Source organism: Perissodus microlepis, chromosome 2 (assembly GCF_051167445.1).
Source record: "Perissodus microlepis isolate ML-2025 ecotype Zambia chromosome 2, ASM5116744v1, whole genome shotgun sequence".
In the NCBI taxonomy this organism is placed as follows: Eukaryota; Metazoa; Chordata; class Actinopteri; order Cichliformes; family Cichlidae; genus Perissodus; species Perissodus microlepis.
Window position 1 is genome coordinate 25419458 of NC_140462.1, and position 27612 is coordinate 25447069.

Consider the following 27612-nt stretch of genomic DNA (forward strand, 5'->3'; position numbering starts at 1 on the left):
ACAACTGGGCTCGTCAGGCACTCTTCTTGGCTGCAGTGGTTATTATTATATTTACATGCTTCCAGCTCCCATTTCTGCTCGATGACAGCTCGTACTTTTCCTTTTTCTCCCTCCTCGCGCTCACAGACACATAACGTGTATGGCAGTCCATTCTCCCTGCAGCACGGACTACACTGCCTATGATGCTACATTCTTTAGAGCTATACCGGTAGCATTCTGCCTATTAGCTTAGCACAACAACAACAAAAAGGCCTCTCTCACCCAGGAAACACGCAGAGAGAGAGCGTCACCCTGTAACCATGGCAACCGTAACGCTGCCACCTGGAACAACAGAACGTAGCTGTCAAACAAAACCCAAACAGGCCTGACCCGCCACAATATGAAACAGGGAAGTACCGCCGTGTAATCCATTTATTTCAACAAAGTAACTGTATTCTAAATACCACCTTTTTAAACGGTAAAGGAAACGGAATACAGTTACTCATATTTTGTATTTTAAATACGTAACGTTACTCCCCAACACTGCTCAAGGCTAATGCGTCTGTATGGAGTTGGAGTACTTTTGTAATGTATTACTGTGGTATTTCTAATGCAGGACTGAATTATTACTAACCTATGTGTGTAACTTGAGCTGTTACTGTGTATTTCAACACGTTTTGCTTTGTCTGGGCTCAGTTCCTCTTTTGAGGTGAAACAGGAGGACTCGGTTTCTGATTCATATTCTTCAGACTGTGTTTTCTTCTCGAAGTGAGACCTCGTGGTTTTCCCCGCTCTCTGCCTCATTTGGACGTCACAGGGAATTTCCAGTGGGGAAGGAAATCAAGTCAACTTTATTTCAACTGACAATCGTCAGTCAGTGTCACCTGCGGGACTGCTGTCGCTCCCTCTGGATTATAATCCCACTCGGATTAAAATTGTTCATTAAAATTGTTAAAGTGTAATGACGCGCCCGTGTCGCGTCATGACGTACTCCGGGTAAAGTGGATGGATCGGTAGCTCAGCATGGCGCAGTGATGTGCACAAGTGAAGCGAACTGAGGAGGACTGTCACTCAAAGAGAACTCTTCACCTGACCGACCGAAACAGGTAACAGCCTGGTTAACTAACCAGCTAACTAAACTAACCAGCCAGCTGCACGTTTCCATTCATAATCACAACTTCAGCGGGACCCGTTACAACTCTTTGGCAGCTGGCTTTGTTTTGCTGCTTACTTCCTCATTAGCCAGGTAACTGTTAGGACCCCGGGCCAAACTCCATGTTAAAAACGGTAAGCTGTTATTTTCTGTAATGTCAGTAGCCTCGGGAATATTTCACGTCACCGTTAAAGTGCATTACGTGTTTGTAACACCCACCAGCTAATTCGGCCACGATTAATCAAACATCAAAATCTCGGGTTAGTGAAAGTTTGAACTTTAATCCAACTTTTAATCTCGTTTAACTCGCTCTGGTCTTTGGTAGCCAAAGGGCAGAATGGTTAAACTGACAAAATAATTAAAACGACATTTTTATTTACACTGAACTGCTGTGTGGATTTTAGACTTGCCGAATAAATGACTGGGGTCGGCTGATTCTGGTATCTATTCATTTATATCGCAATGTTCGGTGTACCGAAGTGAAGAGCGAAGGACGGTGTAACTGGCAGATTTTAATACGAAGTTTTGTGTTACCCTCTCCGCATACGGAACCTACGAGGCTAGCTCCCGGGCAGCCAGGACAGGCAGCGGTTAGCGAGGACGGGGCTCGCTTTGACTTGAAGCCCGAGATTAGACCCGAGCTGCACTGAGGTCGGTGCTGTGGAAGCGCCGGCCAACAGTCTGCCTGCTTTAACGGCCGCTTTAGCCACATGAACAACAACAACAACAACCCGGAGGAGCTAATTAGCTGTTAGCCGCAGAGCTAACGTAGATCACACAGGCACGCTCGTGAGAACGAGGACGAGCGATGCTGCTGACAGGTAACAAGTGTCAGCGATCAATAATCAGTAGTTATTATCGGGTATATACGACTGTGTATTACAAACTGTGTATCACCGAAGGTTAAATATATATTTATATATATAATAAACAAAGAGTGAATTCCGAGAACAGAAAACTCAGTTCACAAGGTATAAAATTAATAAACTGACAATAAAAAACGACAACAGCCAAAAAACATTTAATAAGATGGCCAAAAAAGAGGCAAATTTATGAAAGACCTGCAGATTCACGAGAAAAATGTGCACTTTGCAAATCCAATTTTTGAGGAAAAGGATAAAAATTGATAAATATAAGGAGAAAACTCAGGTAAACTCACGAGAAACACGTGCACAAGCGTAAGAAAGCAAAAATGAGGAAACCTTCAAAGGTGCTCAAATTTCAATAATCGTTGAGGAAGTTAGTTGCTGGAGACACCTGGCCTACTCCTGCAGGTTAGTTCTGGAGGTCTCACAGTGTGATGAACTGAGATGGAAGTGTTTCCCTCCATAGTCACGTTTTTAGAAGTCAGCAGGTAAATTTCTCAACGGGACTAAAGCCCGAGTGTTTACTGCCGTCATGTCAACTGTTTACATTTAGTTTTTTGCCTGCATGTTTCACAGCTTGCTCAGCAAAGTTTGTGCTCTTGAATCAACAACCTTAATACATATTCCTCATTCTAATGCAATAAGGACTGTCTCCATGTTTTTCTTTTCTGCTTCTTTTTCTTCTTCTTTTTTGGTACAAGAATTTCCAAATTCCCTGAAATACTCTAATACAAGACCAAAGCCGGCCTACCAGCTTAAATACTATGATATTAGCTCTTTATTACTCCTTATAAAGGACTTATCAAAGCCTTATTTAGCATGACTGAAACAGCAAACAAAAAAGTGTCAGTGGTGTGTCCCCATTGTGAAGTGAGGTGCAGTTTCTAACAGATTCACTGGTAGTTTGACGCTCATTAATCCACACAGCTCCAAAATAATGATAACAGCCACTGAGTTCCAGTTAAAAATAACAACTGCATGCTTGTTTAAGCATCTAAAAGCTGTCAGGTGAAACCTGTGCAGCAGGTTTATATCTCCCACCACCAAACCAGCCCCCCCCCCCCCCCCAGCTCCTGTCCAACAGCATGCCTTCAAAGACCATTTACTGTGTGATCGGGCTGTTGTGTGGTTTCTGGGCTGCAGTGAAAGCAGCTTAGGTGTTAAGTGAAGGAGGAAGTGACATACAAGTGAAATGGCCTTCACTCTAATATCGGTCGAAAGACTGCATTAAGACACACAAAAAGGCAACTTTTATAAAGGCCTCTAGGTCAGGCCTCTCTTAGTCAGTGGTGGGCAACTCCACGCCTCAAGGGCCGGTGTCCTGCAGGTTTTAGATCTCACCCTGGGTCAACTTACCTGAATCAAATGATTAGTTCATCACCAGGCCTCTGGAGAACTTCAAGACATGCTGAGGAGGTAATTTAGCAATTTAATTCAGCTGTGTTGGTTTAAGACACATCTGCCCACCCCTGCTCTTAAGTGGTCAGGTATAAAATGCAGTTTTTAAGAACCAGTTTGTTTACCATTTACAGGCCTATATGCATCATGAAAAGGGATGCACCAGTTCAACTTTCAACGCCATTCATCTGCACGCTAACATCAGGTTGAGCCTTAATGTTGCTTCTCTAACTTTCTAAAATAAAATATGCCAAAAAAAAGAAAAGAAAAATGCATTTACAAATGTATTCTGTATTTGAGCTGAGTGTGAGAGTCTTTACTGCTGGTACTCCTCCTGTCCCTGGTCTCAGTCTCGCTGTGGGTGCACCTCCTCACACACGGAGTGGAGCACACAGAGAAACAGGAGAAGAGAAATAGTATTATAATGCCACTGTTCTGTCACTGCAAGTGCACAAAGGCTTCCCAACATGTGGGAAAACGTAACGAGAGAGAGGATGGAAAAAGCTGTCGGCAGTTTCTGGTTAAATTAAAAACTTTAGCAAATGTTCAAAGTAACTGCTGACCTCTAAAAAGGCCTTTAACCCTCAAATAAACGGTCAATAAAGTTGCTTTCAGTAAATTTTCTGTTGCTAAAATAAGAGATTAACCATTAATTGTTGCAGTTCTGCAGTTGATCATTTTTAATGGTCGCTTTGAAAAAAGAAAGTTGTGAATGAAGTAGTTGTAACAGAAAGTAGAGTATTTAGAGAGTAAGTCATTTTACTCATGTAGAATTTTAATTCAAGGTGAAGACGGTTGTGTAGAGGAGTGCAAATAAAAAGCCTCAGTTATAATTAAACGTGTTGTGATGAGCAGAAAACATAAAAATAAGAAGAATGAACAGAGCACTTTTGTCATTCTGGTGTCTTACTCATAATAATAATCGCTGATGTCACTCCGTGGGTTTAACTGACGTGTTGCTCGACCTTTTGCAGACGCCACCATGGCCGGAGACGACCACTACCTACACACTCCCAACCAGGTAAACTCACCTGGGGCTCAGCCTCCATGTTTTTTTATAATGTCCAGCTTGGGGCCGACTATTCTGGGTATAAAGAGAAGTCAGAGAGAACAGAGGTCTGCGGAAAAATGATCTTACCTCTGTGACCTCAGTAAACAGTTTCCTGATGCATTTATAGTCTCATTTACTAATTTTAAGTCGTGTTTGACCCAATATGATGATGATTTGGTAAATTATGCTCCTTTTGTAGTCAGAAAGGGAGACAAAGCAAGGGCTGTTTTAGGATGTCATTGACAAAATGATGATGAAAAAAGCAGCAGGCTCCAAAAACATGACTTTAATAACCAGTGGGAGATGTCACAGTTTCTGCAGGCTGACAAATAACAGCCCATATTTCTGCTCTGAAGGAGACAATCTCCCCCCTTTTTAAACCCTTTGAAATACTTGGATCTACACCAGTATCAAGGTATCACAACCTTTTTAGAAAAGCGGTATTAAAGTGGGAAGTGCTCACATGTGTGCATGTAAATGAGACAGTATCAATATCGATCCTCAACATTAGGAAACTGTGCTGCTATTTTTGTTCCTTCTTCCTCGTGAACGGAGCCATAAAAAGGCTCTTTGAGTCACTTCTGTCCAACATCATGCAGATTATTGAAGAACGTGATTGGCCAGCAGCTTTGTTGTTTGATTACCTGTGCTGATCATCGAGCCTAGTGCACTAATACTTTCTATTACTGTGTTAGACACAAATGTAATGTGATTACAGTAACTCATTTCTTTGGAACATTTTCCACGCAGCACTTTTCAGTTGTTCTTTAGCTTTTTTTGATCATTACTGTTTCTGTGGTTCTCCTCTGATCTTCTTCTGATCTTTTCCTTCTTGGTTGTCATCTTCAACTCCTTCCTCCTCTCCAGCTTCATCTTCCTTGTATTTCTTGGTCTTTGTATAGCTCTTATTGATTATATTCTTCATCTGCGTGATCTTCTTCTCGATGTTCGTCTACATCGTCACCCTCTTCTTGTTATTTCCTATTCTTCTTTTTCTTCTTGGCCTTAATCTTCTTGAACAGCTTCATCTTCTACTTGTCGGTCTTTGTCTTCCTCGTGGTCTTATACCTGTTCTTCCTTGTCTTGATCTGTCTCTTCTTCTTGATTTGCTTGTATATTCCTGATCTATGTCAGTGCTTTCTTTTCCTTCTTTGTCTTCTTCTCCTCGTCCTTCTTATTGATCTTTCTCCTTGGTCGTGGTTCCTTTGTGGCACCGATTCATGCAGTCTCTTTGAACAGACCATGCTGGGGTATCTCTTCTGCTTGAACCCTGAGAAGCACTGATGTGGGGCTCTGATCCGAGCTGCTGTTAATAACTGTCCTGTTCTCGTTAATGGACCGTTGTTTCTTTGGTATAACATGAATTATTGCAGTTAACATCACTCAAGCTGCACACATGTGAAGAACAAGAACTAAATAATAATAATGTCTTCCTGTGTTTATTTAAGTCTAAAGTCAGACTTTGTGTTTTTGTCTTTACTGCAGATGTTTGATAACATCATGATGGACCCGTCATGGGAGTTTCCACATTTTGCGATGCCTCAGACGTCTCTGCGGACAGGTGAGAGTCCTGCAGGTGTGTCCCACACCGTCAGCTTTATCTTTAAAGTGGGTGTCTTTGGGGTTCAGACTGCTGGTCCAACAATAAGACGTCATGTAGTACTTTCCTGTTGGTTTGATTTGACCTCTGTACTTTCAGAGTTTATTTACTTTGAATGTGTTGTGTTGTTTTTATCTGGATTTCCCCTTTGTTTCTGAACAATAGTATAATTTCTGAAGAAAAAAAAGAGCAGCCATGGGTGGCATTAATCATCTCTTAAACTTGTCATTTTGAGATGACGGCTTAATCTTCGTGCATAAAAATACCACACTGTCACGCAACCATCACGCCTGTCTCTCCTGCCGTCACCACAAAAGCTGTCAGGTCTTTTGTTTTCAGACGGTTTCCTTTGGTCTCACTCACTCCACCCTCCTGAGGTTATTACTGTGTGGTTAGCATGAAATAAAAAACACGCAGGTGGAGATAAAGTATCTGCTGCCCCATTTGTGTAATTGTGTTGAGCTCATACTTTACATACTCAAGCCTGATTGAAAAGCAGTTTAGTTCTTTTCCTGTTGCAGTGTTTGCTTCCTGACACTCGTCGTTTGGTTGACTGTGGTCGTTATATCCACACGTATCATTGTTGTTTAGGTAATACTCAAAATTTAAAGGGACCCACTAAGACTTATGGCACTGGTATTCCCTGTAAAAAAAAACTATGTACCAAAAAATCCCCAACAATAAATTTCATGTGTGATTTGGTTTAAAGTTCCAGGAAAAGTCAGACAAATGGACTTTGACTTGGACTGTTATGTCAGACAATGAGAGCTTTATATGGACCGTTACGGCATGAATGAAGCCTTTGTTCAGACAGAAGCTGAAGGCTCTATAACATGTGTGAAAGAAACATTAAAACCACACACAGGTTGAACAGATGCTGCTGGGGAGGAAAAACTTCCGAAACTCCACTTTCTTTTTGCAAAAGTGAATTTCTGTTGAGGGGGAAAAAATGAAGGTAAAGTGAAAGAGGAGTTTCATGACGTGTCCTCTGTGGTGGCTGTGGGACGGCAGCTCAGCTCTCACTTCCCTTTAATATCAACACATCGTTTCTCTGAGTAGAGACAGAGGTGTAGCTCACATGGGGAAACTGGCTCCTCTTTACATTTACATGTGGCTACAGTGGTACACAGAAAGTGGCGATTACAGCATTTCTTCTTTTAACGTGTGGAAAAATACAACCGGTCTCTCCTGCACATATGGATGGCAGAGGAAACGCAACAAGGTCGACATTTCACAGTTCATATTTCATGTGAGACAACATTTCACCGACATTAAACAGAATCTCACATGACGGGAAACCTGACATGAAACACAATATGTCGCAAAAGACATTAAACATAACGTGACATTTTAGAAAATGTGTCATCAAAAAAACTGAATGAAAGATGACGTTTAAATCTCAACGTTTTAGAAAATCGACATTGTGCAAGATGCCCGCGTTACGAGTTTTACAAATGACAATTCGGGAAAGGATCACTGCAAAAGACATTTCAGGTGGCACGAAATTTCAGTCGAAGCGCAGACACTCGAAACACTGTCGCGTACAGATTTCTTGAAAGCCGTTTTACAGGATGTTGATAGCAAATGAGACGAGATTTCAGGGAAGATGTTTTACATTCTCCTACTTATTAGATGCATATTTTAACTGATGACATTTCAAAAAACACAACAGAAAAAAACATAAAACATTTCTGAAAAGAGAGTTTAGAAAAAAATGAGACGCCACCACAGGTAATGACCTCACACAAAACATTTCTTATTGCACATCACAAAAGTTTGAGGTTAAAAAGGAGCTCAAACTGAAATGTTGGTTAAACACTCTTTACGGTCTACTTATCAGTAATAATGACATAGTTGTAATAATCTTTGGTTATTAAACCGTGGAAACCTCAAACCGTGGAAGGGAGTTCCCCTCACTGTGTCACAGTGCTGCTCACAGGAGATCGTTGGGGTTCTCCCTCTAATATTGATGGTCTGCAGCTCAAAGAGTCTTATCACTGAAACTGAATAGGATTGGTTAGAGCACTGCTGGTCAGCAGATGCTTGTCTGAGGGGGACAAACCAGAGACCAGACCCAGGATGAGGGGTGACAGATACCCCAGGGAAACTTTGTGTAGAGAAAAGCGTAGCTCGGTCTTTATTTCATGTGTAAGATATCTCAGATAAGTTCTCTGACACCTCTAAATGTCTCGATTGTCTGAAACCCCAAAACGAATTTTCAAATAAACAAATCAGCTGTATGAGAAGGTGTTTGAATCTGAATCTGAGTCTGAATCTGAGTCTTTGTGGTTTCAGTGGACGGACCGTTCCTGCAGATCGTGGAGCAGCCCAAACAGGTAACGCTCACCTGTCCTGTCTTATCAGAGACGACTGACCGCTGGGTTTAGTTTATTTTTAAATTGGTTTTATTTAGAATTAAAAAAGGGAAATGACTTAGTACAGGATGACTGTTTAAGTCACACCTGTAACTACTGCTGTTTTCTTTTCCTGTCTTTTGTTGCTGATGGTCACGCTGACTGCAACGGCACTCTGACCGTGTTCTGATGTCACTTCCTTTAATGCAGCGGTCCTCAACCCCCGGGCCACGGACCGGTACTGGTCCATGAGTCGTTTGGTACCGGGCTGCCAGAGTTGAGGCTCATTGTCGGACATAAACCGGTCCATGGCACAAAAAAAGGTTGGGGACCGCTGCTTTAATGGAACAGTGAAACACAGTTAGGTCGTAAGTTGTGCAGCAAAGTGGAGCAAAGACTGAGGGTGGGGGGTGGGGGTGGGGTGGGGTGGGGGGGGTCAATAACAGGGTCCCCCCTGAGTCATTAAAGAGTCAGTAATTAAAGTGAAGGATGTTAAGGTGTTAAAAGGTCCTGTGTTGAACTTACAGGTGTTATTTTTAACACTGACGGAAGAAATACATTTAACGCTCATAAGACCTATTTTAGTGACCGTCTGTGGTCATTAATGTTCTCTGTTATACTTTAAACAGGAAATCTTTATTTAACGTGCTTCTCATGGTGCTGCTTGCTTTCTGTTCAAGCTTGTATTTACAGTCAAACTGAAGTATGTAAATTTGGATGTAGCCGTTGGCACGTCACCCATTGATTTTAAAGACTCATCATTAGCATTTCTGTCACCGCCATGATGTTTTTGGACGAAAGGTCAAAGTGTTAGCGGCGCTGTTTATCCCGGGAGTGGGAGGGCACTGACTTGGGTGGAGTTTTTCCCATTAATTTTTGAGCTTTGAATCCTAAACATTTACACCTTTAATCTAATTTCACCCCCTAAATGTCACACCCTCCCTGCCCGTATATATTTATTTGATGACAGAGCTCCTTTAAGTTCAGCTGGATTAACACTGATGACTCAACAGGAAGAAAGGGAAGCATCGCGAGTCTCAGAGTTGGATTTCACCCACCTGTTTAATGAATAATCACCTGAACGTGTGTTTAGGACAACAAGGCGACTGATTGTCAGCTGATGCATTGATACAGGTGTGTACTGTTGTCTTTGTTTTCCAGCGCGGCTTCAGGTTCAGGTACGGCTGCGAGGGGCCGTCTCATGGCGGTCTGCCGGGGGCCACCAGCGAGAAGAACAGGAAGACCTACCCCACCGTCAAGGTAACGCTTCCTGTCTGCGCTTGTTCTCCAGGTGTCGGACGTGCAAATGTAAACCTCGTCCTGCGCACTCGCTACAGTCAGCTGACTCACCTGCTGAGCGCAGCGTTTAAACTTTCTTCCAGTTTGTTAGTCCAGGAAGTGTTTGAAGCACACAGAGTGAGCACTAAAATCAGATTGTGGTTCACTTCTGTCTGCAGCGGCAAGAGGAAATAAAACAGTTTCCTGCAGAGACTTTAATACTGCTGAGGCATCAGGCCGACTGTTTCTGTCGTTTTGCTGATTGAAGTTGTCAAACTGACTAAACCTGTTTTGAGCTGAAGCTGAAATGTGAAAATAATGCCGTAGTGCGATTGAAGCTCTGGGAAATGATTGTTTATATCAGTTTCATCGCAGTGATTGTTCAGTGAGAGTAACACAGAGCTCCTTTAACTACAGTTATTAATAACACACGCAGCCATTAAATGAGTTATTCATCACACTGTTTCTGCTTTCACAAGCTAACACAGAGTAAGGCCAGCGATGAGACCCAGTCCTGCTCTGCTGTATGTGCTGTATACCTGAGTATCAATATAATGACACCGAGCTCACCTGGATGTTTGGAGGCTGAGCGGTCCCTCTGTGAACTGACTGTCCTGCTGATGTTGAAGCTCACTGTTTGTTAAGACGAGCCTTATTGGATCAAACCAGCTCCCTTTTGGTTAATTTTGGCTGACGTCATCTTGCCAGTTGAAGTTTTTAGTTGTAGGAAAATAAAATCAAAGCTAGTTTTAAGGTCATGATTATACGTGACGCGTGCTTGAGTCCATAAATTTCATCATCAGACGTTGATGACGAGCATCCGTGTGGATGTCCACATGCTCGCCTGTTTTTTTTTACCGCACAGACTCACAGAATTTACAGTCATTAACAGTGCACCAACTACACGTGTCCCAGGCGGCAGACTTCAAGCAGCCTTCACAGGAGTATAACAGGACTGACTGCTTGGCTGTCGGGTCTCCAGCTGTTGGTGTTTGTGTCCGTCGGCCAGCTTAATGTGGCCTTAACCTGTTCAACTGAAAAACCAAACTACACTGGACACACTGAGGCCATAAAGGCCTGTGTTCACTTACAGGCGTGTGACACCATCATACAGCTTAAAGCAGGGGTGTCAAACTTATGGCCCATGGGCCAGAATCACCCCACTGCAGATGGCTTTGGGAAATGTGAAGGAGGTCATAGATTTTGGACTTTGAACTGTGTTTCAGATGAAAACCTCCTTTGGGACCATCGAAGTAACAAAGTAACAGAGTAAACAGTTAAATATCAGGTACTCTTCTATCTACTGCAGAAATTCCTTTGCTTTATTGTGATTTCACGTTTTACCGTCTGTGATCAAGAGAGGGATGGGTCTATAATAATTAATATATACATTCTTATCTTTACCTTAATAGTGTGAAACAGGCTTCGTAATGACTGAGGGAGAGATCCTAGTTTAAAGCAGTCAGTGTGGGTTGGACTAAGCTGTGCAAACAGTAATGTAAAGACGTGTTTGTAAAATTCCAAAAGGAAACAATTCCGATTGGAGCATTTGCCGGATCAAAGCTATGGCTGAGGACACTTCCAGCTGATACATGGGTTCATGCAACCCTGTTTTAAGTTCTGGTGGAATTTCAGGAATGTTAAGTTTGGCTAGAAAGTCATTAATTGTGTTGCAGTTAGTTTGTGATCCTGAGGTGTAGAGCTCTGAGTAAAAGTCCTTTAATACATCGCCAAAAGTTGGTTCTGTTCATCTGGACGTCCAGATGAACAGAACCAACTTTTGGCGATTTACTTACCTGGATGATTGAGCATGCATCAGGATGTCCCTGAATACATGATTCACTTTTTCATGAGCTGTGAAAGTTTAAGAATACTTGGCCCTAGATACCTTAAGAAGACTTGGCAGTTATCTATCAGGTTTGTGGCCGTTCAGTTGAGTATGCTGTTTGTAGGTCAAGCCTCGTTTTGAGTTCAACATGCTTTTTAAAAATTGTCTGTTTAACTTGTTGTATTAACATATTTTGTTCATGAGCGGCTCGTTTTTGCTGAATAAGTAGTAATTTGGCCTTAAAGGCATCCCATACAACAAGGCTGGAAGTCTCTGGGGAGGAGTTAGTAGCAAAGCAAAAGCCTATCTCATCTTCTGTCATTAGACAGAAGGGTTGAGTTGAAATCCCGTTGTAGGTGTGTGTGAAATAACTACACTGTGATTGGCACAGGAGTGGACCTGCTGCAGGCATTAAGTGTCAGTGATAGCGTAAACGATTCTCCAATACGTGTGGTACACGTGTGAGAGGTCTCTCTCGAGAGCTGAATCAAATGATTAGTTCATCACCAGGCCTCTGGAGAACTTCAAGAAGTGTTGAGGAGGTCATTTAGCCATTTAAATAAGCTGTGGTGGATCAAGGACGCATCTAAAACCTGCAGGACACCAGAACTGGGTCTAACCAACAATTAAAATCATCCCCCGGGATGAGAGAGTACTTATTTAAGGCAGGTTTGAAGAGAGTCTCGTCATCTCTGTTCGGAGCATAAACATTTACTAGAGCGACCAAAATGTTGCACAATTTCCCACTGACTATAACAACTGTGCAGATTTGTGTGCTACAACAACCCGGGCCTCAAAGGGAATATTCTCGACGATCATATCGTGCTTTAGCCTGGAAACGTGAGTGGAAGCACCGGCACCTCCACCGTGGGAGGACACGTCCAGTATTTTTACTTTTCAATTTTTAATGAATATTTACTGCATACCTAGGATGTTTGTGGATTCCTGGGGATGACTAAAGTATCTACCTAATCTGTCTAATGTAATCTGAATAGTGTTTGTTTTTTCTTGTATGACGATTCAGTGTGTGGTTAAACGTTTTCATGCTGACATGAAGGGGAGTTTCACCGGTCTGCCCTACTTAAGGTCAAAGTGGGCAGCATGTGGCCCACGATGTGAAACGAGTCTGACATCCGTGTCTTAAAGGGTTGCATTAACTTGTAACGAGTTTAAAATCACAAAAATGTTGTGTTATGAATGTGTCGTAACAATATCATAGACTCAAACCTCTCTTGGGAGTCGTCTTAAGGATCCTGTGATTTAGATATCTGAGTCCTCAGTGGAGGAAAGGTCTCGTTTACTCGTTTACTACACGTGGGCAATAATGCATTGAGTATTTAAAGCATGTAAAAAAAAAAAGAGAAGAGAAAAGTTGCATAAATCACATTTAAAGGAAGTGTGCAGGGTTTGCCCCTGCTTACTTGTGATTTAGGAAGCAGCTGTTAAACAATGCGTCGCTCCGTCTGCTTGAACAGGTCAAAACGAGTCGCGTGAAGCCGTCGTTTCACTGGCGTTACAAAGCTGCACGGTCTTTTCTCGTGAGCAGGGGAGAGGCTGGTGTTTACTATTGTCTGCCGAAGGGTGGTTTTGTTTCACTGTGGTTTTGGTCGGAGGTGACCGTCGCTGGCTTTAGAAGCCGGGGCGCTCTTGTTTCCACCCCGCGCTCTGTATGAGACTGACACAAGCACACGAGCTCGAGTTTCCTGCCGTGTTGTTTCTGTTGATGTTTAGTTTGGAGTCTGAAGCTCCCACATGTTCCGACCAAACCAGAAAACATGGGAAATCCCCAGATTCCTGCTTCTGTCTTTGTCTCGCTGACATTAAAACTATATGAAAGCTGATTAAAGAAATCCAGACTTTCAGACACAGGTCAGAACAGGAAGTGTTCGTTATAAAAAAAAATCATATGAGCTCATTTGTTTTCTGTACGTAGTCAAAACAGTTGCGTACGAGCTGAGAAGGACACGTTTTTTCTTGATGTAGAATCTGAATCTGAATAAAAATGATTCATTTTTGGACACAATGGGCTAAAAGAAGTTTATTTCAGTCACGCTTTGCTCTCTGCCCTTTAACTGAGTACATACAGAAGATGGACGTAGAACTCTGACAGAACCTCCTGGTTTGGGAAACGCTGGTTTAACGCCTGGCATTTTGACTGCCGCCATATTGTTTTTTTTTTTAAGCTTGATCTTTTCCTTCCTGGTTGTCTTCTTCTTCTTCTTCTTCTTCTTTTTTTTCTTAATCTTTTTGATCTAAAGCCCAAGATTGTCTTCTTTCTCGTTTTTCTTGGTCGTCTTCTTCTGCTTCTCCTTCTTCCTAAGTCGTGGTTACTGTGCGGCAGTGATTCACGCAGTCTCGTAAACTTGATGTTGTCAAAACACCTTTTCTGCCGTCATCGCAGCAGCCGATGGTTTTTGACTTTGTTTTAAAGTCGAGGGATCTTTGGAGGAGCTGCAGCTTTTGTTGCTTCAGCGTTGGCTGATGCTCAGTTCGTCACGTTATGCTACGTGTGGAGAAGAAGCATTTAAAAGGAACAGAAGGTGACCAGTGGTACACCGAGCGCCGTAACGTAAGGACAACATGGGCTCATATGCATCAGCTGGGTGTACGATAGGCATGAATGAGATGAAGTCACTGACACAAATGAGGAAGTGTTCCTCCCACTCGCCGTGTTTGATCTGTGGGTCGTGTTAGAGAGATGTTGATGATGGTGAGTTTGCATGTTGAGGCTGCAGAGTGGGAAAACCCCTCCAGCTCTGGCAGGACCAGTGGGACGATGACTAGTCTGACTCACTCGACTCACCCGCTCCGTCTCTCTGTTTTTTTAAAATTGATAAGGCATCTGTCACCTTCACTGCCTGCGTCCCGTGGTGTCATGCTCTGTGTACGTACTCTGCTCTAATGTGTGCTCGTGAAGTTCCCCTGAAGTTTCCACAAGAGTTTTTGTTTTTCTAAACTACTGACTTTTCGTGCCTGTAGTTTCTTAAATATTTCTAAGGAAGTTTTCTGGATAAAATTGGAATTTCCCTTTAAGGTTCTCGCAGTGATGAACATTATACACCTTTAAGACTTTAAAGGGTTTTTTTAAACTCGAGCAGACTTACGAGAGATCTACTCAAGCAGCTTAAGCCACGAGTTATTTTTGTGACTGATGATGGTGTTAATAGTGGAACGAGGTAAATCAATGTGCCCTGAGTCATTCCTGCTTTCATGAATATCAAGTTTTATTCAAGAGGATCTGAAAGCAGCGACTGATCGACTCACTGGGGCAATCATCGAGGCTGACAGGTGCTTTACCTGGCACAGGATCATCCATGCCACAAAGTTTTGAAGAATAAAACCAGATTTGAAGCTGCAGCTTCATGAAGCCAGATGTTGAGTTTAATCAAAAACAGCTGCAACAAAAAGTGAGGGAACGGCCTGTTTTATTCCTTAATACCAACATTAAAGTGTTTTATGCATTTTATTTATGCTCGATGCATGAAATCCACCGGAATAAAAAACACTGTGATAGAAATATTAGCGGCCTGCAGTGTGTGATGAATGTGGAGCGCTCACGGATGTGTTTCACGTTGGAGAAGAAAACAGGAAAATGTCTGAGCGCGTGTTAACCACAGGCCTTATTTCAGGCGAATCAAACTTGTAGAAACGGTGAGTGCAAAATGTAAACTCATTCAGAAAGTTTATTTATTCAGATCAGAACAGTCCCTTTTTTTCCTCAGCCCGGCCACAGCGCACACACCGGGACAACTTGGTGAATGTTTGGATTTACTAAGTGTCTGAACCAACTTTGGCATCATTACCGTAAAACAAACATCCCCAGTAGCTGCATGCAGACTTCATCCCACAGCTGCTTTTCCTCACAATATTCCTCGAGACTCCGATAAACACTCGGAGCTCCTGCACGGATCGGATCTGTGCTCCGAGCGCTTTAGTTTTCTGACATCAGATGAAGTTTCAGCAAAATCTTCTGCTGGCCCGGACCTGTCCGAGAGCTCTCTGCAAACCACACACACACAAACACACCTCTGCTGTGTTTCATGTCTGTTGGGAATTTCCTCTCCTTGACACCCACATGTAATTACAAGGAAGTGGAGTTGCGTCACAAACAGGAAAGGTGCCGAGTTTCAGCTCGCAGATGAAAGCTCTGCATCCAGAGGTGTAATATCTGCGTTCGCGCCCACTCTGGCCCAGAAATACTGACATATTTAACCCTTTGTTGTTCGCTCATGGTCGCACAGCGGTGCTGCACAGACTACAGGCTGCCTCAGCGGGTGAAACTCATCAGGTACAGAGAGACCGAAACAAAAACACATTTGGTCGTTGGATTTAAATTACTGTTGTCATTTTGCACTCGGAGGCACCACTTTGAATTTTCCACAGCCTGATGGTTCATGACATTTCATATTTGTGGTGATGTAGATTAATCCCGAGCTTCACTTTCATCGGTTATCAGACGTTATACGTCTGCTCACTTGACTTTTCTGCTTCTTTATGAGGGCTGAGAGTCTTTCATATTTATCGAGGACAAACCTCCAGAGCTGAAAGCTAAAGCTGGTGTGGAAGTGTTCGAACATTCCCCACAGAGCAGCTTGGTTTGGTCTCTGTGGATAGGTTCCCTCTTCATAACGATTCTCTCATCCCAACCAGTCGCAGCAGATGGCCCCGCCCCTCCCTGAACCTGGTTCTGCCGGAGGTTTCTTCCTGTTAAAAGGGAGTTTTTCCTTCCCACTGTTGCCAAAGTGCTTGCTCATAGGGGGTCATATGATTGTTGGGTTTTTCTCTGTATGTATTATTGTAGGGTCTACCTTACAACATAAAGCCCCTTGAGGCGACTGTTGTTGTGATTTGGCGCTGTATAAATAAAATCAAATTGAATTGAGTGGGTGAGTTGGGGCGTGGCCACGTTGATTGACAGATGCCAGATGGATAGATACTGAGGAAAATTCTGTTACGGCAGCAGGATGATGAATAAAAATGGTGCCATCCACAGTAAACAGGCGCATAGTGAGGGCCTTTTACTGCCAGAGATGCAGAACATTTACACTTGTGATGGCTCCACCCCTATATTTATTTGGAATTTCTATTTATAAAAGACTCGACTACAGGAGATGAGGTTTCAGGTGAGTACATAATAAATAATTATCTCTTCCCCCGGCATTCACAAGCTTAAATCTCGACCTTCACAAGAGACAGAGGTTAAACTAAATCAAACCAACTCCTCCTAATACGCCTGCTCCAATGAGTGAAATCAAGCGTTCCCAATGACATTTAAAAATATGTAAAATAACCAAGCCCTTTGTCTCAGTGTGGTCCAATATGGGGTCACCAGGAAGTGTAGGTCCTGTGTTTAATATTTGGTCCTCCAAAGGGGACTGGACCCAGCCCTGCAACAACCCGGGAGGCAGCTGAAACTGGCTAACTGGTTGTATCAGCTGACCTTTCAAAATAAGAGAGAGCAGATTGTCCATCATTAGATGCTTAAATGTAAAAATCAGTGCTTAGATAAACATGAGTGCTCAGGTTTCATTATGGGAATTGGCATTGCACATACTGCCCTCCTCTCTGCAGTTTAGCTTCATCGGGAGCAGTGAAGGCTGATCACTGAGCGCTTCTCTGCAAACTCCACTTGGCTGCTTCACCGTGCTGGGAACGTCAGAGACCTCAGGTACTTAGTGTGAGCGTGTTTGAACCAGGAAACCATCAGATAGCAATGCTCGCTGTGTTTCTAGGAACTGGGTTTGTCTGCCAGAGCGCTTCGAGTGGCCCACAGCACCGGGAAGAGGAAGTGGGCTCGTGTTTATTTACTGCTGCAACGTTCCTGCAGGCAAATGTCTGCAGCAACATCATTTGTACATGCACACGTGTGTGCACGGTAGAAACGGGAACAGATTTCCTTTCCGCAAACTCAGTTTACCTCAGAGTGCAATTAGATAGAGAGATAACTTTTAATTTAGGGCGTGGAGAAACCTCAACGACAAAGTGAAGGAAATCATAACGAGAGAAAAAGCTACAAGTTGAAGTTTTACTTCCTCTGAAGGAATCTTACAGATTGTTTGGTTTTGGTTTGGCAGATTAAGAAATGCACTCTCAGTTTTTGTAGTTCTGGAACAGGAACAGTTATCTGGATTCAGGCTTGAATGTCTTAAATGTGACTTTGAAAAGGATCCGCGGTTCCTGACCTGATCACAGATAAAGTTTTTTTTTATCAGAGATAAAATGTTTTGTAGCTCATTCAAAGTTTAGCTGCTTTCACACTGTACGAAATCTCCACTGATGTGTGCGCTGTGCTCAGACTGAACGAGCTTTCAGCCACGCCTCTAATGACTCGGCAGTATTCTCAGGTATCGATCAGCTCCAGCTGGCAGTGCGATGCCTTCACACGTGTCTATAGGTTTCTATAAGTTACTATGTTGCTGTTGAATGTTGCTGCAGCAGCTCTTTGGAACAGAAGGATGCACACTCGTTAAAAGTGTGCAGGTTTTTTTTTTTTTAATTTCACTGGAAATATGGTTATTGCAGGTTTCCTTGAAAAGCTGTGAAATAATTGGAAGGCTGTGCCCCCCCGTACAGTTGGGACTGACTCACTTTTGCAGTCTGAATTGGACTTTAGAAGAAATGCAGGTTTTACTTCAGGGAAAACTTCAGTTATATATCTCTAACCTCGTCTCTTCGGTATAAATATAGGTATAAATGAGGCATTAATGAACACCTGTGTGTTTCACAGCTGAAACTCATAAGTTTCAGACTCGTTTTTATTTTACAGAATCTGTTTAATGTAATCACCTGATAGAGATCAGCACGCTTTCATGTTTCTGTCTGATGTTCGGACAGGGGATGAAAACACGTCTTTGCGAGATCCGTTAAAAAGTAGGTGAGGCGGCGTGAAACTGCGTCCGCTGAAGTTTGGCTGGTATCGTGAGTCATCCGTACCAGGAGAAAGTTTTTTCTGAACCGCAGCAGAGAAGCGCCGAGGGCAGAAAAATCCAAAGTGCCCTGAATCTGTCACCGTGAGTCATCTCTGGATCTCCGAATGACTTCTCTGAAACCACATCCATCCAGTCTGACCTCTCCCTTATTTGACAGACTCTAACGATCCACACCGAGCGTCCTTCAGCACAGTCACTGTTTAAGGTTCAGCAGAAGCGCATTTCCTCTCAGACTGAGTGTGTTGGCGATAAGCTGGTCTCCTGATTTGAAGACCAAAACATGTCAAAGATTATTTTCATGCATCAGCGACAGATGACAGATGAAGTTCCCTCTGTGATCCAGAACTTTGCAGGATTCAGAAAAACTCCTAAACTTGATCTGATCGGCATTATTTCTCCATTTCACAGCCAGGAGCCACATTCAGATGTGATTTATAAGAATATTAGAATATCAGAGCTGGAAGGCGAGTCTGGGATTGAATTGTAGGTTCATCAGCTGATCCCACGTGCCAATATGAGCCTGGAAAGTTTACCCATAATGCACTTTTTGAAGTTTTCTCCAGTGGATTATGGAGATCAGATCATCCAGGGTCCCATCAGTGGTATCTGCTGCTCTGCCTCACAGACATTAAACTGATGCACACAGCAGGTTATAGTGAGCCTGGTTTAGTCTTAACACTGTGAGTCTTGGAGTAAAGTTGCAGATATTTATGGTGGTTATCTGTGCGTGTGTTTCAGATCTGTAACTACCAGGGTCAGGCCCGGGTGGTGGTCCAGCTGGTGACGGCGCTGACCGCCGTCCCTCACCTCCACGCTCACAGTCTGGTGGGAAAACAGTGCGATAAAGGAATCTGCATTGCTGACCTGCAGTCCAAAGACTCCACCATCAGGTCTGCATCTCTCTCACACACACACACACGCAGTGAAGCCCGTAAAACGATCGTATGTGACGCTCAGTTTATTTCTCATAGCTTCCCGAACCTGGGGATCCTCCACGTGACGAAGAAGAACGTGGCAAAGACTCTGGAGGAGCGGATGATCGAGGCCTTCAAGCTGGGATACAACTGCGGGGTCTCCATCCACCCCGACATCGACAGTGTTCAGGGGGAGGTCAGAGTCCCCCGAGAAATCACAGGTGAGTGAGACACATAACAAATTTAAATTCGGGACGTTTTATCTGTTTCATCGTTGACTCTCGCCCTCCTCTCTCTGTCTTCAGAGCACCACCTCAGTGTGATCAGAAATGCTGCCTCTTCTCAGGCCAAAGAGATGGACCTCAGCGTGGTTCGGCTCATGTTCACGGCGTTCCTCCCCGACAGCGACGGCGGCTTCTCCAGGCGGCTCGAGCCCGTGGTGTCCGAGCCGATCTACGACAGCAGTGAGTCCAGGCATTTCTAATCTTCTCCCTCCAGCAGGAAGGTTTGCAGGTCCGTCCACGATGCGTTTAGGGCTCGGAGGAAAGTGTAACTTTGACTGTTTTTATCTCGTGAGATCTGCTTTGAAGGTACCGCCTGAGTCTTTGAACCACATGAAAGATGTTTCGTTTTCGCTTCAGTCCCATTTTGTGCTCGCTCGCGGTGTCGCTCTCAGTCTCATTTTTTCCACCTGCAGCTCGAACTAAAACCTGAGCAAACTTTACAGATGTGCAAGATAAGATTCTGGTTGCTGCACTTTGTCCCTGAGGTAGTGACAGTCTGTGTAATGCTACAACGGGGATTTATTGAAGAGCAACTGACAGAGAAACGGTTTGTGTGGCGGGACTTTTTGCACGTGTACTTAAAGATGAGGAGATGAAGATTATTAAGGTTTGCAGAGGCAGTTTGCTGCCATTTCCTGTACTTCTCTTTAGTGTTGGATCTGTTTCAAATTACTGAAATGTCCGACTGAATGACCGGTGATTATTGCGAGTCTGAGAGACCTGAAACAAGCTGGATGTAATGCAGTTGGTTGCCCACAGAATTCTTTCCTTTGACTTTAATAAATGCCTGCAGCCTCACCAGGCATGCAATAAAAAAAAGAGTGAGGTTTGGTCATAATGCTCCAGGTTCTGCAAATCCTGCAGGTCAGCTGTTCCACATCTCGGCTGTACAAACATCAGACTTACCTGCTAAGTTATTGCTAATGCTAATGCTAATAAGGGTGTGTTGATTATTGAAATGATAAAGCTGCTCATAAATTAGTGCTCTTTGGGGCACAGGTGTAGACCACCTGGTTGAGTCCTTGCTCTCCTGTCCATAAAAGCCAAAACTAAAAAAAATGAATCCATTATTTGGAGCTTGTCCTCAAAACTTTCCCGTTTCCTTTCATCAGCTCTAATCTTGTCATTGTAACCTGACCGTGTGTTTGTCAATGTGAACAACCCTTCAACCGGTCGGAGCACACACCTGAAGGTGTCACCGACAAGTTGAATTAAAGCCCACAGAGAAACGTGTTAGATGTGCACACCGAGCTGCACACGGACTCCACGCCCACTTCAGTTTGCTCCGATCAGTTTTAAGAAAAATGAAAACGGGTTTTAAAGTGAAGCTTTGAGTCTTGGTCTGCGCTGAGAGATGATCATGTGTGAAGTTTTGTGTTGGACCGTAGATTCGATGGATCATTGGTTCCTACATACTTAACCTCAGCTCCAGACCTCATGTTTCGGTCTGAAGTGTTGAAAGTTTATGAAGTTTGTCATTTATATGTGTTGGATTTGTGGTTTGAAAATGTTAAATGTAGAGAAACAGCTGAATAAAGCGACTGGTCGGAATCGGAGGATCGCTCTGGACTGAAGATCGGCGCTTGCGTCTCGTCAGGCCGCTCGTTTCGTTTCCCTCTTCCTGCTGAAGCTGCTTCGCTCTCTGTGCTGCACTTCCTCTCAGAGGACTGAACTCGACTCCGAGTTCATCGTTTCAGCCCCGCTCTGCACTTTCATTTTACCGGCAGGAAACATTTCACACACTTTTCTCTTCTCGATTCGCCAGTTTTCACTCTTTTACTTTTGGTTTTTGGACTTATCATTTTTTTAATTGCTAGACTTTCCTTTACCAGTTGCAGTAGACCCGCAGCGTTCAGGGTTCAGGCCAGCTTCAGTGTAATAGTAGTGAGCAGGAGTGGATCACCTGTTACAGCTACAGCGTGCCAGTGTTTGCTGTGCATCTGCAAGCTGCTTTGAAACCCACCTCCACCTCAGCTCCTTTTCATCCAGTTTCCACTTCCTGCATTCTGTATGAATCCTGCTGTCCTGTCCTCTCCTCTCACAAACCTGTCCACAGTCATGGACGTACCTAAACTACCAGGCCTCGTCCTGGCGGTGACTGCAAACTTCACAACTTCCTGTTGACTTTGTCTAAGGGAAGCGGCGCGTCTGTGATCTATTTTAGCATTAGTGGACACGTGCTCAGTGCCTCTATTTGATCTTATAGTGTGCTGTGGTTTGAAGACCTCAGCCTGTCCAGCACAGACAGGAACCCGTTCACAGCCCCTGTAACTTTGTGTTACAATTACACTTAAAACCCCTTCATGGTGTCTTTTCTGGCCCTGATCTCGAACACAAACCTTTGAGTGATGTAAAAGTGTGGTTACTTTACCTTAGAGTGATGGTGCAAAAAAAAAACCCTCCCCTTTGAAGATGCGTAGCTCTTGAGGAAGCCTCGGGTAGGTAGATCTCTGACAGCAGCTGTTTCTCTTTTCGCCCTCAGAGGCTCCGAACGCCTCCAACCTGAAGATCGTGAGGATGGATCGGACCGCCGGCTGCGTGACCGGAGGAGAGGAGGTCTACCTGCTCTGCGACAAAGTCCAGAAAGGTGAGCTTTCCGAGCAGAGCTTTTCCTGTTTTCTGTTTGACATATATAAGGTCGGGTGCGGGACGCTCATATTAAACATGGACGCAATTTAAAATAATGAGGTCAGAAGAAGCACAAAGGGGGAGGAGCTAAAACACGGCATGCAGAGCTGCTCCAGTAAACAGCTGGAAATGAGCAGGGCTGTTTGGAAGGCTGGTTCTGGTTTTTAAAGCACCTCGGAGCAAACATGCATGCAGGTTATTTTAAGGGCTGCTAAAAAGTCTCTCAAGTAGTGATTTTTTTTCTTTTTCACTGAACTTTATTTGATGACGTTTCCGTGCAGTTGAGTGTAAGTGAGGTGAATCTGAGCAGTTTTTCCTGGTTGGAGCTGTGTTAGTGCTGTTGGAGGAAGTCCTGCTTCAGGGAATTCCCCTCCAACGTACAAATCCCACAGGAGGAAGAGTTGGATTCGGGCTGCCGCCTGCTCCGCTTCCAAGGTTTCTCTGAGAGAACCGATGTGCTCTGAGATCACGGTGGTCTGGCCTCCAGCAGCGGGGCAATGTTATTAATTATCAGTAGCCTGGTCCGGATCTCGTTATGTTGATGATTCTCCATGACGTACACTGCACAAAAGGTGAAAACCAGGATTACCCCTGAGGTTATCACAGGCCTCTGGATTAGCACAATCAAGATCTGAGAGCTGATTTTAAGCCACGTGAACAAAGGTCGATCTTTATGCAGTGCATCTGAGCTAGAGATGCTCCCAAGGCCTGAAAGCGAACTATGAAACCATGGTGACCTGATGTTTGCGTTTGCAGATGACATCCAGGTTCGGTTCTATGAGGAGGATGACTCGGGTCTCACCTGGGAGGCTCTGGGAGACTTCTCCCCCACAGACGTCCACAGACAGGTGAGCATTCCTGCATTCGGAGCTGCTACTTTGACCTGCAGGTGTTGGGAGTGTCATTAACCGTGCCCGTTACTGCGCCGACAGTTCGCCATTGTATTTAAGACGCCGAAGTATCGAGACCAGAACCTGCAGAAACCGACGTCTGTGTTCGTCCAGCTGAAGAGGAAGTCCGACAACGAGACCAGCGAGCCTAAACCCTTCACCTACCACCCCCAGATCTTAGGTAGGTCACATGACCCCGCTCTTCCTCTGGAGTTGGCCAGAAATGAGTCAACTCAGGTAATGCGTTACCTGCAGGTCCCTAATACTCCTCTCAGGCCTTTATCTCTTCTTCTTCCCCCACAGCCTAATTTTACTTTCACTTTCAACAAAAAGAAAATTAATAAAACTCCAAATTATTAAAAAAAAAACACTGGAACGATTACAAGCAAATCAGCTGGAAACATTAATAAATAGCAGCATATTTCTGTTAATGTTTTTACTATCTGTGTCCCAACACTGCCCCCTGCTGTTTGATCATCATGATTGATTTATTAACGATTTTAAATGTGGGATGCCACAGAGGTTAGCATGGCGTGAACACGTGTGTGTTTTTAGACAAAGAGGAGGTGCAGAGGAAGAGGCAGAAGACTTTACCCAACTTCCAGGACTTCAGTGGTCATGGAGGAGGAGGTCTATACAGAGGAGGAGGGGGAGGTCCGGCTGCTGGAGGAGGACCTGGATCCACAGGTAGAGTCTGTGTTCTGGTCTGGTCTGCTCTGCGGTTTAACACATACCTGAGGGTGACGTTATGTGATGTCATCATTAATCTCTGTGTTTGGGTGGATTTCCCTCAGGATACCCAGGATACCAGGGCTTCACTACCTACAACTATGGAGGAGGAGGTGGAGGAGGTTTCTCCACAGGGTACTCAGCGGGTCTGGGAGGAGGTGGAGGAGGGATCAAACACGGTGAGGAGCTACGATGAAGTAGTAGAGCCATTCAAAGTAACTTAGGAGCTGGGAGAGGTTGAAATAATCTATGATAATCTATAATACATATAAAGTAACAGATTTAGGAGCGTGACCTTTTAACCTTTAACCTAGTTAGGAGGAAGAAATAAATCATGACTCAGTAATCTCGGATAAAAGCCAAGAAAAGTTTTGGAAGTCATTAATATTATTATTGATATTATGTGAAATTTAGGTGACATCTAAGACAATCTAGTTAAAAACCAGATTATAAAATCTCCATTTATGAGAAAATTCCATCTCTGAGATTATAAATCTGTAAATTTATGTGGAAAAACTTGAAAATCATCTGAGAAAACACAACAAACGCCGTTTGTTTAAAGCCTCTCAGAGCGGCGCCGCAGACAACGACGGTGACGACAACGACCCGGACGACGACTCGCCATCAGGAGCCGTGCTGCGAGCTCCAGCCCGGCCCGAACCCGTGGAGGTCAGGGAGAGGAGCGAGGAGGGAGGGGTCAGTGTGGAGCCTGAAGCAGAGAGAGGTAAACGTTATTCTAAATTTGGCAGAAGAGTTTGTTTTTCCCGCCTCGGTGTTAGACCTGACGCTGCTGCTTTCTGGTGACACCGGGGATTATTTCCTGCGTGGCGCTCCCGGGTCCACTCAAAGATGCTCAGATCACACTGACGGCATCAGAAAGCTCAGGATAAATTCAGTTTTTACGAAGCGTTTAGGCGTTCCACACATCCGATCAAGTCTTTCTTTCTCCTTCAGAGTTCGACGCCAAGGAGCAGCTGGATCAGGTGATCAGCAGACTGCTGGAGGCCATCTTTCAGTACTCAGTTACGGCTGACTCGGCGTACCTGCTGGCTCCACAGCGCTCCCTGATGGCCGCGCAGGATGTAAACGGAGACACGTCAGTAAACGCATCGTGATGATCAGATGTGCGCACATTAAAAGTTTTTATTCGGCCGTGTAGTGACGCCTCCTTTTTCTCTTCTCAGCGGGCTCCATTTGGCTGTTCTCCACAACCAGCAGGAGGCGCTGAAGAGTCTGACGCAGGTGGTGTCTGCCCTGCCCGGAGAGGAGGTGCTCAACATGAGGAACCGCCTGTACCAGGTATGGAGCTCATCGTCTCCAGCCTTACAGAGCTGAAAGCTTCAGGTTACAGAGCTAAAGCACCCTCCCTCTGTTCCCCAGACTCCTTTGCACCTGGCCGTTATCACGCAGCAGAAGGAGGCAGTGGAAGCGCTGCTGCTGGCTGGCGCCGACCCGACGCTGACGGATCGTCACGGCAACACAGTGCTGCACCTGGCAGCTCAGCATGAGGGAGAAGGGATGATCCAGTTTTTACTGCAACACAGAGAGCTGAGAGAGCTGCTGGACCAAACCAACACAGCAGGTACACACACACACTCACACTCACACACACACACACACACACACAGAAAAACACACATTTTTTCTTGTATTATAGGGGAAATGAGTCTTGGTGAGTTTTCGGGTTTAACAGACAGACAAAGACACGGGCACGTCACAGAGAGCCTGATCAACTGTACACTTCCTATTATCCTTGAAAACTTCCCAGAGTTACTGAATGGAAATATCCTGAATAGCTTCACAGTCGAGTCCATTAATCATAAACGTCACCAAATGTGCGGCTCCAGCAGGGTTTTGTCTTTGTGGAGTTCGTGTTGTTTGATGAAGGTCGGTGTCATCGATCTGCGAGTTAAATAACTTTGGTGTTTTAGCACGACTACTTGAATCTGTAAAATCAGAAAGTCGAGGTAACAGCGACTGTTTTTGTAAGATTCCTGTTTTTGTCAAAGAGACAGTGCGGGGGTGTCGTTTTATGTAATGCTGTGTCAGACATTATCGTTACTGTCATCTCATTTGAAAACCTACCGGTAAACATGTTTGCAGGTCTGTGTGCGATCCACCTGGCGGTTCTGGCCAACCAGCTGTTTTCTCTCAGGGAGCTGCTGGAGGGCGGGGCCAATGTAGAGGTCCAGGAACGCAGCTGTGGCCGAACGGCCCTCCATCTCGCCACAGAGACTGACAACGTATCGCTGGCGGGCTGCCTGCTGCTGGAGGTACGCCTGGGTTGTTGGGCAGACTGGGAGCTAACAACCAATCAGAGCAGAGACCTTTGCTGAGGCTTTGCTGGCTCAGCATCAGAGCTGCTGCAAATCATTATCTCGTTAATAAAGTGGTTACACATTCATATAGATGCTGATGTTCTCTCTCTCCTTGATTTGACTTTAACTGATGAAGGATCAGATGACCGATGGAGTGTATGACGACCAGTGGTGGGCGTCTCAGTGCTGAGGAATCTTTGTGTGATGTAACTTCACCTTTGAGTCGCCTTTGCATGAAGTGCTGTTTGTGTGTTTCTGCCATCAGGGAAACGCCAAGGTGGACTGTTGCACTTTTAATGGCTCCACCCCCCTCCACATCGCTGCGGGTCGAGGCTCTGTCAAGCTCACGGCTCTCCTCATGGCTGCAGGTAGATTTTTATTAAAGCTCAGAGTTCTTTTGTTCACCAGGAGCTCATTTACTAGCATCCACCTGAGGCCCCATCGTTTCTAACGGCTTCCTTTCTGAAGAGGAGGAAGCCTGTGAGACGTCCTGATCTCTTGTTTAATAAGTTCGTATTTGGGTCTTTTCAGGTGCAGACCCACAGAAGGAGAACTTTGAGCCACTGTTCTTCAGGGAGGAGGATGAGGAGGAGAGCTGTGAAAAGGAGAGCGAGGATGAGGAAGAAGATGAAGGGTACATCCCAGGGACAACTCCCTTCAACATGGCTGCCACCCCTCAGGTACACGTAGCTTCTGAGCCTCTGGTGAACCTCACGACACGAAGCAGATTAATGAACCTGCAGGTGTGTGTTTGCAGGTTTGGGATCTTCTGAACGGCAAAGAATACAAACCAAAAACACCTCAAACGGCCTTCGTCCCTCCTCAAGGTGAGCTCCTCCCCACACGTGGACACTTTATTACCCTGTGATTGACCACTGTGTTAGACGTGGTTCATTGTTTCATAACCACGAAATACAAAATCATGACATCGGCGCATCGGTTTGCTGATGACATGTTTGCGTGTGTAGGCGACCTGGCGAGCCTGGACACAGAGGTGAAGCAGGCGCTGTGTGGCACTCTGGAGAGTGAAGGATGCTGGGAGAATCTGGCTCACAGTCTGGGTCTCGGGATCCTCAACACGGCCTTCAGGCTGAGCCCCTCCCCCGCTAAAACCCTGCTGGACAGCTACGAGGTAACGCACACACACAACACACGATCTCACACACTCCGACACACACTCCAGCATCTGAGTGTTCTCAGAAACCTGGGAAACGCCCCCTCGAGGATTTTGTGGACAAACTGCTTCCCGTCTCTCCTGCAGGTTTCTGGTGGAACGATCAGGGAGCTGCTGGCTGCTCTGAGGTCAGTCGGCGAGTGCAGAGCGCTGAGCGTCCTGGAGGAGGCGCTGCACGAGGAAGCGCCGGCCACCAGCGCAATGAGTGGTGAGCATGCGCACATAACGTGCACGTAACA

The 27612-nt window shown here is 44.8% G+C and overlaps 1 protein-coding gene across 3 annotated transcripts in view; it reads left to right on the forward strand.

Moving 5' to 3' along the window:
• Positions 1 to 659: 659 nt before the first annotated feature.
• Positions 660 to 27612, forward strand: part of nfkb1 (nuclear factor of kappa light polypeptide gene enhancer in B-cells 1) — a 29468-nt gene continuing 2515 nt past the window's right edge. The window contains exons 1-23 of one of the 3 annotated variants that reach the window (XM_084953343.1): positions 660 to 1085; positions 4371 to 4417; positions 5933 to 6023; positions 8343 to 8383; positions 9563 to 9661; positions 19175 to 19326; positions 19408 to 19571; positions 19656 to 19814; positions 22117 to 22221; positions 23019 to 23110; positions 23195 to 23333; positions 23708 to 23839; positions 23947 to 24060; positions 24444 to 24605; positions 24836 to 24977; positions 25066 to 25180; positions 25262 to 25463; positions 25985 to 26154; positions 26465 to 26567; positions 26731 to 26879; positions 26957 to 27026; positions 27168 to 27331; positions 27461 to 27581. In XM_084953343.1, the coding sequence (XP_084809469.1) occupies positions 4379 to 4417; positions 5933 to 6023; positions 8343 to 8383; positions 9563 to 9661; positions 19175 to 19326; positions 19408 to 19571; positions 19656 to 19814; positions 22117 to 22221; positions 23019 to 23110; positions 23195 to 23333; positions 23708 to 23839; positions 23947 to 24060; positions 24444 to 24605; positions 24836 to 24977; positions 25066 to 25180; positions 25262 to 25463; positions 25985 to 26154; positions 26465 to 26567; positions 26731 to 26879; positions 26957 to 27026; positions 27168 to 27331; positions 27461 to 27581 (2725 nt within the window). In that variant the 5' untranslated portion in view covers positions 660 to 1085; positions 4371 to 4378. The other 2 variants (XM_084953356.1, XM_084953350.1) reach the window with 2 other exon arrangements.